The 12,270-nt window shown below is 44.0% G+C and overlaps 1 protein-coding gene across 20 annotated transcripts in view; it reads left to right on the top strand.

Annotated features, from left to right (window-relative positions):
- Positions 1-10,934, top strand: part of LOC101168333 (titin) — a 198,335-nt gene extending 187,401 nt beyond the window's left edge. For all 20 annotated transcript variants that reach the window (XM_023950682.1, XM_023950697.1, XM_023950696.1 and 17 more), the window contains 4 exons: positions 59-269; positions 380-6,289; positions 6,379-6,672; positions 9,604-10,934. In XM_023950682.1, coding sequence (XP_023806450.1) covers positions 59-269; positions 380-6,289; positions 6,379-6,672; positions 9,604-9,896 — 6,708 coding nt within the window. In that variant the 3' untranslated portion in view covers positions 9,897-10,934. The remainder of the gene's footprint in view (positions 1-58; positions 270-379; positions 6,290-6,378; positions 6,673-9,603) is intronic.
- Positions 10,935-12,270: the final 1,336 nt, after the last annotated feature.

The following is a 12,270-nucleotide window of genomic DNA, read 5'->3' on the forward strand; positions in this document are numbered from 1 at the left end:
TTGTAAAGTTTTTTCTGACAACATTTTCTCACCCTTAACTTTTGTTTTCTGCTACAAGGTGGTGGGGCATCCAAAGCCTTCAGTGAAATGGTTCCGCAGTGGAAAGGAGATCTTGGCAGACGGCACAAAAATCAAAGCCCAGGAGTTTAAGGGTGGCTACTATCAGCTGGTAATCACTGCTGCTGATGAGAATGATGCCACAGTTTACCAGTTCAGAGCCACTAACCCCTCAGGATCCATCTCTGCCACTGCCAACCTGGAGGTGGAAGGTAATACTCTTGTCTCAAAGATAAAAAATTACCATTTTTCATCATTCAATAAAGATCATTAGGTGGTAAGTTAAAAGATGACATCAAAGTTTGTCTGTTTCTGTTTTTAGTCCCTGCAAAGATTCATCTGCCAAAAGAGCTCCAAGGAATGGGTGCAGTCCACGCTGCACGTGGAGATAATGTAACCATAAAAATTCCTATTACTGGAAAGCCAGAGCCAGCAATTACATGGCAGAAGGGTCAGGAGATCCTCTCCAACTCTGTTTACCATCAAGTCATCACCACCAGATCTTTCACCTCTCTGGTCTTCCAGAAGGGAGTCCAGAGGAAGGACTCAGGGTATTACACAATTACTGCAAAGAACAGATTTGGTATGGACAAGCAAACCATTGAAGTGAACGTGGCAGACATCCCTGAAGCTCCAAAGGGACTTTTGGTGAGCGAGATTTCACGAGATTCCATAACTCTAAACTGGGAACCCCCTGCTAATGATGGTGGAACCAACATCATTAGCTACATTGTTGAGAAGTGCCCCACTACCAGTGACCGGTGGATTCGGGCTGGTCAGACTACTGACTGCAGTTTGACCATTATCAATATATTTGGAAAGACCAAATATCAGTTCCGTGTTATGGCAGAGAATGCATTTGGCTTAAGTGTTCCATCTGATCCAACTGAGCCAATTACCACAAAAGAAGATACATCTGTTCTTAGAAATTATGATGAGGAGGTGGATGAAGCTAGAGAGATTACCAAAGAAGAAGCTCTGTTCTACAAAGCGAAAGAACTGTCCTCCAAGTATGTGATCTCTGAGGAACTTGCTCGCAGCCAATTTGGAGTGGTCCATCGCTGCACTGAGATCGCAACAAAGAAGACCTTCATGGCCAAGTTCATTAAGGTCAAAGGAACTGACCGTGAGCTTGTTCTCAGAGAAATTGAGGCTCTTAATGTTGCAAGGCACAAAAATATCATCTATCTACATGAATACTTTGAAAGCATGGAGGAGATCATCCTTATATTTGAGTTTATGTCTGGAGTAGATATCTTTGAACGCCTTGGCACCAGTAATTTTGAACTTTCAGAGCAGGAGATTGTCCGCTACTTAAGACAAGTCTGCTCTGCCCTCAAATTTCTTCACAGCCAAAACTATGGTCACTTTGATATTCGACCAGATAACATTGTTTACACCACAAGGAAAAGTACCAACATAAAGATTATTGACATGGGTCAATCTAGACTACTTGTGCCAGGGGAAAACATTCGAATCTCGTTTTCAGCTGCGGAGTACTATGCCCCAGAAGTCCATCGCCATGACTTGGTCACAACAGCAACTGACATGTGGTCTGTGGGTGTTATGGCATACGTTCTTCTCAGCGGTCTTAATCCATTTGCTGCAGAGTCTATGACAAAGACCATTGAGAACATTTCCAACTGTGAATATGTCTTTGATAGTGAAGCATTTAAGGACATTAGCCTTGAGGCTATGGACTTTATAGACAGACTGCTGGTAAAAGACAGAAAACTGCGTATGACTGCTCATAAAGCTCTTGAACATCCTTGGCTTAAAATGAAGATTGAACATGTCAGCAACAAAGCCATAAGGACGCTGAGACACAGAAGGTACTATCAGTCTCTTGTTAAGAGGACTGATGCTGTGGTCTCAGGAGCTCGTGTAGCATATGGAGGTGCATTTAAAAACCAGAGAGGACTATCTGTAGGTAAAGTGAAAATTGGAACAGAGTATCATGGTCTCCGTGCTGGCCCTGTCATGCATGGCTTTGCTGAAGAAGGTGGTCATGTCAGATTTACCTGCAGTATTCTTAACTATGACAAGAGCACTCAAGTAGCATGGTACTTTGGTAACCGTCAACTACATCCAAGCCCGAAATACGAAATTTCTTACAACAATGGTTTTGCCAGCATTTATGTCAAGGACATTGAAGAGTCAGATGACGGTATCTACAGATGCAAAGTAGTGAGCGATAATGGAGAGGACAGTGCCTATGGTGAACTCTTTGTTGAAACTGTGAGAAGCATTAGAGAACACTATATCAGTAGGTCTATCAAGAAGCTCAAGAGAAGAATTGACAAAACTAAACTTCTTCAAAGACCACCAGAGTTCACTTTGCCACTCTACAATAGTACGGCATACATTGGCGAAGATGTGCGCTTTGGTGTGACTATAACTGTGCATCCAGAGCCACAGGTGATATGGCTTAAGAATGGAGAAAGAATTAAGCCTGGTGATGATGACAGAAAATACACATTCACCAGTGACAAGGGCCTGTATCAGCTCATGATCCACAATCTGGACCTCAACGATGATGCTGAATACATGGTCATGGCCCACAACAAGTTTGGAGAAGATAGTTGCTCAGCTCGTCTTACGGTGGTACAACATCTAGTTACAGAGGAAACCATGAGGCCAATGTTCAAACGTCTTCTGGCTAATACTGAGTGCACAGAGGGAGAAAGCGTCCGCTTTGAGCTAAAAGTTTTAGGAGTGCCAAGTCCTACTCTAAAATGGGAAAAGGATGGTTATCCCTTACAGTTTGGTCCTAAAGTTGTTGTAATAAAGGAGGATGTAGACTATCACGTCCTGCATATAAGAGAGACTCTCCTGGAAGACTCCGGTGTGTACAAAGTGACTGCAACCAACTCTGCAGGCTCTGCAACCTGCCAGGCTACACTGAAGGTAGACCGTGTTACATACACCAGGAGAGAGTACAAGAGTGAAGAGGAGAAATATAGACACATACAGAAACAAATTGAAAAAACCAACAAAATGGCTCAGCAGATTGCAGCCACAGCAGAAATTGTGCCTCTAAACCCAACAGCCCAAGAAGCTCTAAAATTCGCTGCTGATGTCTACAAGCCTGCAGTTAGCACCAAAAACATAGAGGGAGAATTTGACATTACCGAGGAAAAGACTGAGACAAAGAAGCTTGAGGAGGAGAGAAGGGTTTTCTTGCCCTACGAAATTCCCGAGCCTATCATTCATGACCCCAAAGCTCTGGATGAGGACAAAACTATCAAACAGTTTGTGCCTCTCTCAGAGATGAAGTGGTATCGCAAACTGAAAGATCAGTATGAAATTCCAGAGAGGATGGACAAAATTGTGCAGAAAAGGCAGAGACGTATTCGTTTGTCCAGATGGGAACAGTTTTATGTCATGCCACTTCCCAGGATCACTGATCAATACAGACCAAGATGGCGTATTCCTAAACTAAGTCTGGATGATTTAGAGACTGTTAGACCAGCACGCCGTTCACCTTCCCCTGAGTCAGAGGTCTCCTTTAGATCCAGAAGGAGATCTCTCGGAGACCTTAAGGATGAAGAGCTCCTCGTTCCTGGAGATGAACATCTCACCAGGAGAACAGAGGAAGAAGAAATTATGTCTGAAGATGAGTTGGAGCTTGGATTTTCTGCTTCACCTGCTGGCAGCCCCATTCGTGTCAGGCGGCGCGCAATTGAACATGAGGAGAAGAGGCTGGAAGTGAGTCACGAGTTTGCTGAAGTCACTGAGACGAAGAAGAAGAAACGCACAATTTCTCAGTATATGAGGAGGAGAAGATCACTGTCTCCTACTTACATTGAGCTCATGCGCCCAGTCTCGGAGCTGATCAGACCACGAGCCAGGCTTCCAGAAGAAGCAGAGGTAGAGACTGTGGAAAAAAGGTCCCCAACTCCAGAGAGGACTCGCCCTCGTTCTCCTAGCCCCATCAGGTCATTGGAAAGGTCTTCACGCTCCTCCTCTAGGTTTGAGCGTACAGCTCGTTTTGACATCATGTCCCGCTATGAGGCAAGGAAGGCTGCTTTGCAATCCGAAAGGAAGTATCAGGTTGTGAGTCAGGCACCTTTCAGCCTTGATCATGCTCCTCGTGTAACGGTCAGAATGCGCTCCCATCGGATCCCACTTGGCCAAGACACTAAATTCACCCTGAATGTCCAAGCCAAACCAGAAGCTGAAATTAGGTGGTTTCACAATGGAAATGAGATTTCAGAGAGCAGCGATAAATATATTTTTACAAATATGAGTGGAGTCTTGTCCATCACTATTTTTGACTGCCAGGTGGAGGACAGTGGCACATACCGGTGCATGTGTTCAAATGCAAAGGGAGAGGCATCAGACTATGCCACACTGGAAGTGTCAACTGGCGATTACACAACATTTTCTTCACGTCGCAGAGATGAGGAAGTTCCCAAAGCTTATGTCCCTGAAATCTCTCATACTGATCACTTTCACACTACACACTTTAAGACTGGCTATACTTCCCAGACCAAACTTGAGGTGGAGGAAACCAAGTCAAAGTTAACGGAGACACGTAAGGTGGTCACAAGTGAAAGACTCGGTGCTTCTTCTGAGAGATATTCCTCTGCTGAGAGATATGAGTCATCAATCAAGTATGCCTCTGCTGAATATTTATCATCTAGTTCTTCCTATTCGTCAGAGAAATTTTCATTAGCTGGGTCTCACACCACATCCGAAACTAAAGTCAAATCATTATCTGCTGCAGTTTCTGAAGAGGTTTCTGTCCATAAAGACAAACCTTTCCTTCCTGCTAAAATACTCACCAAACCTCAATCTGTGACAGTAGCGGAAGGAGAGACAGCCAAATTTACCTGCGACATTGACGGGGAACCTGCACCCACAGTAACCTGGTTGCATGAAAGCAAATCCCTCATCTCATCTCATCGTATCCAGATTAGTACAAGTCAGTACAAATCCTCACTGGAGATTTCCTCTGTGTTATCTTCTGATGAAGGAAGTTACGTGGTGGTGGTAGAAAACTCAGCTAGCCGGCAAGAGGCTCACTTCACTCTGACCATCCGCAGACCAGCTCCCAAAGAGGAAGTCAAAGCAGTCAAATCACCAGAGCCTTCAGTAGCATCACCTGCTCCTCCTGTTACTTCCCCTGTTCCAAGTGTCAAGTCACCTGAACCCAGCATTAAATCCCGCGAACCCTCAATTACATCACCAGTCCCAAGCGTGAAGTCTCCAGAACCAAGTGTGACATCTCCGGCCCCAAGTGTGAAATCACCAGAACCAAGTGTCACATCTCCAGTCCCAAGTGTGAAATCACCAGAACCAAGTGTCACATCTCCAGTCCCAAGTGTGAAATCACCAGAACCAAGTATCACATCTCCAGTCCCAAGTGTGAAGTCTCCAGAGCCCAGTGTGACATCCCCTGTTCCAGGGGTGAAGTCTCAAACTCCCGGTGTAAAGTCTCCCGAACCAGGAGGAATTAAATCTCCCAGCAAAACTAAATCTCCAGAGCCATCTGCACCCTCCCCAGCAAGAAGCTTAAAATCACCAACTCCAGGTGTTAAATCCCCTGAGACGGAGGGAATAAAGACACCACGAGGAATAAAATCTCCAGAACCCAGACTCAAGTCACCACCACCAATCAAATCACCAGAACCTGAGGACGTAAAATCGCCTCGTGGTGTTAAATCTCCAGAACCAGCGGGAATCAAGACACCAAGAGGTCTGAAGTCTCCAGAGCCTGTTGGAATCAAAACAATAAGAGGGGTTAAGTCTCCTGAACCATCAGGTATCAAATCACCAAGAGGTCTTAAGTCCCCTGATCCTGAGGGAGTCAAATCACCTCCCAGAATGAAGTCTCCTCCTCCCATTATGTCCCCTAAGAGAGTTGTGTCTCCTCCCACTGTGAAATCCCCAACCCCCAAACCTCCCAGAGTCCTGAGTCAAGTCTCAGCGCAGGCTTGTGATGGCTATGTCAAGATGTCTTGTCTTTGTGAGAGCAGTGTCAGGGAGGTGACATGGTATTTAAACGGGAGAAGGCTTTCACAGAGCAGCCATTTTGAGATGCACTACTCTGAGGGCACCTGTAACCTTCTGATTCATGATCTGACAGAGAGTGATCAGGGGGAGTACATGTGTGAAATGACATCAGATGGAGGGGTGTCCAAATCCTCCTTCTCTTTCACTGGACTGGTGTTTCAGTCTGTTCTCAAAAAGATCACAGCCTACCGTGAGCAGGAATTGGTCCTGAAAGGTAAGAATCCTCCTTTACATTACATTCGATCAGTGTTTTTAATTTTTTAAATATTTTTAAATGCTTGTTTATATTTACATTTTTCACAGGATCAGCAACAGTGAGTCACACGGAATTATTGTCATCAATGAGCTCTTCCATGATGGCAAAGAAAGAAACCCACATGGTGGAGGAATCTTCCTCTTTTTCATCCTCTACTCATCAAGCAATGATGTCATCCATGATGGAGTCCAGCTCTATCAGCAGCATGGCAGCTGAGATGAAGTTTGAGACCATGTCCATGTCTAGCATGTCATCCATGACTTCAGAAACATACGCCATGAGTTCCAGCAGCCTAACAGAAATGGCTACTCACATGGAGGGATCCTCCCTGAGAGCAGTTGGTAAGATGGACATTTAAAAAATCTTCTGTCTCTGTGTCACTTAAAGTTGGGTAACTAAGGGTGTATTCTGACTAGACAAATGTGCTTCGCTTTAAGCGAACCATAATTGTTTCTCTTGATAATACAGAACAAATTTTCAGTCTGAAAACACCCAAGTCGACCCTCGTCCGGGACCAGGAATCGCTCTTGGACCCATCTTTCAAGGTGGTCTCAGTTTGTTTCCAAACAGACTGAGTTCCAGGTCGTTCTGAGGTTTTCTCGGTCTGAATAGGCTCCATGCTCGGAGCGTAAAACTGGACCAAACAGCCGCCGTCGTCGGGCTATTCGGGTGTAGACAGAGTAAGAAGGTAGCAACCATAAGCCATGGGCAAACGTGGAGAAACAATGAGTGGCAGCAACCTATAAAAATGTTGTCAAATGAATGCAAGCTCAATAAAACAACGTTTAACGTGATATACATTGCTTGTCTCACTGTTTCCCGATAATCTGTGTGTCATAAACACTTATCAGTACCTTTTTAGTCTTCATCTACTCAGCAACCGCCTTGCAGTATGCCACCGTCGTACCAAAGCAGCAAGTAAAAAGTGTTGTACCTCACATCTATACAGACGTTCAATATTGGTCGGTGAAATATAAAGCTGGAATAAGTGAATTATCCCGACAACGATCGCAAAGAGTAGGACTTCAATTACTCTTTCTCTCATTACTTTGCCCCACCCTCGTAATTTCTGGCCAATGACTGAAGACATCTTCAGTCACATGATTTTGTTTACAAGCTTTGGTTCGAAATAGAAATGTCCGGTTGAAGGGAGTCTGAATACAAACTAAGCGTAAGGTTCTGGGGCCTCATTTATAAAACTTTGCGTAGGATTTGCGTCAGAAGTGGCGTACGGATGAAACATAGGACGTGCGTACGCACAGAAATATTCGGATTTATAAAACCGTGCGCACGCACATCCTACGCATCTTTCCCTTTATAAATCACAACCAATTCTAAATGCAGCGCAGCTTTCGCGGCTTCATGACACGCCCATAGTTGCCCATAAATAGTCCGTGAAACGCCCACAAATGAATATTCATTGATTGCGAAACCATGGCAAACACAGAGAGGAAATGAAAAAAAACGTAACTTCACTCAATGTGAGGTAGAAGTTATCATTGGCGAGGTGGGAAAGAGGAGAAAATGTTGTTTGGAGGGCACCGTGTGGGCATTACTAATGCCAAAAAGGCACGTGAGTGGCAAACGGTGGCAGACGCCGTAAATGCTGTAGCCTCACAACCTCGGACCGTGGCCGAAATAAAAAAGAAATGGTCGGACATTAAAGTCGAGGCAAAAAAACGTCTGGCGCTTGGGGGGACACCGGAGCTGACCCCTCTTGATGACAGACTGGCGGCAATAATTGGGGAATCCCTTAAGTGGAGTGGTGACTGACGCGCAGGGGGACACGACGCGCCAGATGCACCGGGTGACACCCCCCCAAAAGCTCCAACAGGACGGCTGGAGGAAGTCGGAACCGGCTCATAAGCCACTCGTCCTCGTTTGCCAGCACGTCTTCTTGCTGTCTAAAGATGCGTTCACTCCGAATTCTTCCATTTGCCACATCTTCTAAGAGCGCAAGATCAGCCATTGTGCGTCATTACGCATTGTGATGGGGCATTTTATTTCAATCCATTTAATTACATCTGACAAGCTACAGATGTCTGTAAAAATCGACGTGGAAATGGGAAATTGTTCATCGCAAATGTAATTTCTTGTTGCTCTCTGAATGGTTGAGACATACGCCATACATTGTTTTATCAAAAATAAAACATACTAAAGGCATATGCATGAATACCATAATTCCGTACCTTATGAAGAAATGTTTTAATATGAAAACAACTTTCCCCAGTGGACAATTAATGCATCTCTCTCTATCTATCCATCTATCTATCTAATTGCACCTATATCTGCTCCGCCAGACGGACACATTATAAACGCGGCTAATCAGTTTTGTAAATTATTTCGTTCTGTTAACTATATTATTTATGAGGATGAATTGCCAATATCTGCCAATATTGCAGAACATATTTCACTTTTCTTTTTGCAAATAAGTGTTCATTTAAATTTCTGTTGTAATTTTCGTTTGATTTTTTTTTTTTGTTTCGCTGCTGATCGATCAAACGGGTGTTCGTGTAGCTGTTAATTGTAAGACTTGCTTTGTGAAGTCTTCATGTTATTTCTGAGAGGCAGTATTGTCATTTTCACTTTCACGTGTTTCTTCCATCTGCCAACGGTGTCGCCGTTTCTCATTTCATCCGTTTTTGTGCGTACGCCTGGGTCAGAGCTTGCGTGAAGGACCGCACATTTTCCCGTCAAGTTTGCTTTTTATAAATCTCAACTATTGCGTAGAGAGTGGCGTACGCCTTCTTTTGTGCGTACGCAACCTTTATAAATGAGGCCCCAGGACTTGATCCAGACCAAATTAACCCTTGTGCTATCTTAGATGACCCCACCCTTACATTGACGTGTTCTCCCTACCATGACAAAGGTGGATAAAGGTGGTAAGATTTCATGTAATCCATGGACACCAGTGAAGATCACAAATCATTGAAGAAAAAAGGTTCAGTGCACTGTCTAGTGGGTTTAGATGACCCCACTCCCAATGTTAAAGTGCCTAGGAGAGCACAAGGGTTACGCGGACTCGGTTTGACTTTGACTTGACAGACTTTTCCAGTCTGAATACACCCTAAAGTACATTTTCCCTTTGAGTGAATGCCAAAATGCATTCTGTGTCCCAAATTCAATTATGCTTGTTGTAACCAGCCTACTGGAAAATCTTTACATCAGAACACTAATTTGTTTTGCCACCGGCTGTTTCTTTACCGGATTGTTTTGTTAAAATCATTAAAAAGTGTCTTTAGTGCACTCAGAAAGTATCCTGTCAATTCCAGGTTGTGCTCCAAGGATAGAAGCTCTTCCAGAGGACATCAGTATCGAGCCAGGCAAGGTCCTCACCGTTGCTTGTGCCTTTTCCGGTGACGCGAAACAGATTACATGGTCTCGTGGCGGCAAAACCATAGAGGTGACGCCTGGAGGCCGATTCCACATTGAAACAACAGAGGACCTAACCACCCTTATCATCACTGGAGTGAGGGAGGAAGATGCCGGAGCGTACACACTCAAGCTGTCCAACGAGCTTGGATCTGACACAGCAACTGTTCACATAAGCATTCGATCAGGGTAAAGAACAAAAACAATACGCCAATGTCCTTTTTCCCGTCTTCTGTGCCTTTTTATTTATTAACTAAACAAAATCATCCACTTGATAAAAGATCTGGATTATTCTTGTAAATATGAACTATTTTTATAACAAACGTGACATTCATTTATGCCAAACTAGACTTAAGTCTATAAATTTGTTAAATGTGCCATATTGGATAACTATGACTTAAGATGTTTGAACGTCTTTTCTGTGACATGTACATAATGTATATAGCCGAAGTGACCGGTTATGGGAAAATGTATGAGTTGTTATTTATGACAGTATTATTAACTGAAACAAATGAAACTAAGTGTAGTTTAGCAGGAGAAAGTTTTAACATGAACGAATACCCTGGTAAACTGGGAAACTAAACTCTGTGCCTCAACGATAAGTTGAAGTCTTAAGATTGCCTCAACAGGTAGAGAGGCTCCCTGTTGATGTTCTAAACCAGAAATGAAACTATGATGACACTGCCGGGGGAGAAAAGAGCAGTGTAATAGTGTTGGAACAGGAGCATGAGATCCTGAGTGCTGTTTGCATCTACCCTCATGCAAGCAGGACAACTGGACCTCATGCTGCAACCGATTACGTCATACTGCCATTTTGATGACAAGTTCACAGTGCGAGCGGCCTGCACTGCCTGAGCAGAAGTTTTTTTGTTTGTTTTGTGCTCTGCTTCTGGCAAATGACCATTATGTGGGGCTCTTGAGTTTTTCCATCAACCTGGCCAATAGAAGGAGTCCTGCAGGTGCTTGTTTGCAGAGGCAGAGCTTCAACTTGGAGGTGTGCAGCGTGTTTGTGTGTTAGTTTGTAGAAACATACCTGTCAGGTGAGGTAGACGCACAAGAGAAAATGTTCTCCAGGTGAATCCAACTCCTGGAAGGAGAAAGAAGTTAAATGTGACCGTGTTAGTCGCCTCTCACTTCAGGTTTGTTAGTTAGAATTGTAGCCATTTTTTTTGCATCCTCCATATGTTTTCTCCACTTATTGATCTATTAAAGCATGACTGTCAGCACTAAATGGAGACTCTGTGTGATTATTTTAACACTCTATCTAAACTGCTGGAATCGTTTGATTTTAAACTCTCATTTCTGGTACAATGATTTGCTTCCAAACAGCTATTTTATAAACAAAAATTAACAAAAGTACCCTTGTTCAAAAATTGTCAACTGAATGTAACTTACAGACTGTCAAATGAAGAAGTTTATCACTCGCTGGGTGGTGTTTTTGTTAAATCATAACCCTTGCGCTATATTATGGGGTCCAGATGACCCGATCCTTACATTGACGTGTTATCCCTACCAGGACAAAGGTGAATAAAGGTGGAGAGGATTTCATGTAATCCATGGATACCAGTGAAGATCACAAATCATTGAAGAAAAAAGGTTTAGCGCACTGTCTAGTGCAGGGGTCGGGAACCTATGGCTCGCGAGCCATATATGGCTCTTTTGATGGTCACGTGTGGCTCGCAGACAAATCTTTAATTATACTTTTTTATTTTTTTATTTTATTAGACCAGTCCTTGTCTGGCGCGATGCGATGCCAGAGGCGCGCAGTAGTAGCGGGGCTTGGAGAACAAAATCTGCGCCAGGACTATCAGTTACTATTATCTATTATTTCACAGAGTTTATACCAGCCGGAAACCTGTGAAGTGACGTGCCTAAAACTGCACGCTCCCGTCTCTGAGAAAGAGTGTGCAGTTGCGGGGACGGGATGTGTGAGGAAGAAAGCAGAGGGTGGGGGTGTGTGTGTGGGCACGGCCAGTAAGGTGAACCGCGCAGGGATTGTAAAAACGTAAAACCCCCTGCCCGTCACTCACTGCAGCGTGAGTGTGTGTTTGGCTCCATGTCTGCATGTTATCAGTCTGTCTCACATCTAAAGAACATTCAGACCTACGATCACGTTTAAAGTCTCAACGCCTGCGTGAAGCAGAAACTCACCAAGTATCAACCAGACTAGACCATCAGCAAAACTACTACGAGAAATACTCAACATTTATCAGCAACAGCATAACGATGTTATTAAAAAGAATCCGCAGACTTATTGTACTTTAAAAATGTTGAAATTAAATCAAATGCACACATTCACTTGTATATTTAGTTTTAAACATATTGTTGCGGACTGAGTTGGATGGCTGTTGGGCCGCGTTAAAGGTTCTAGAGTTCATTAAACGCATCAAGCAGAGATCCCATTGGCCCTCAGTTCTGTCACTCAGCCTGTTGTTAGGTAATTTGGACCAATGGGGTTCAGCTATGGGCCTAATAAGGGAAATGGGAGGGCTGGAGCGGGAGCAGGTAAATATAAAGTTGGGAGAAGCGCTCTCGTCTCAGCGGGAGAGATTCAGGAGTTGCTGAAT

The sequence above is a fragment of the Oryzias latipes genome, chromosome 21 (genome assembly GCF_002234675.1).
Source record: "Oryzias latipes chromosome 21, ASM223467v1".
Lineage (NCBI taxonomy): Eukaryota > Metazoa > Chordata > Actinopteri > Beloniformes > Adrianichthyidae > Oryzias > Oryzias latipes.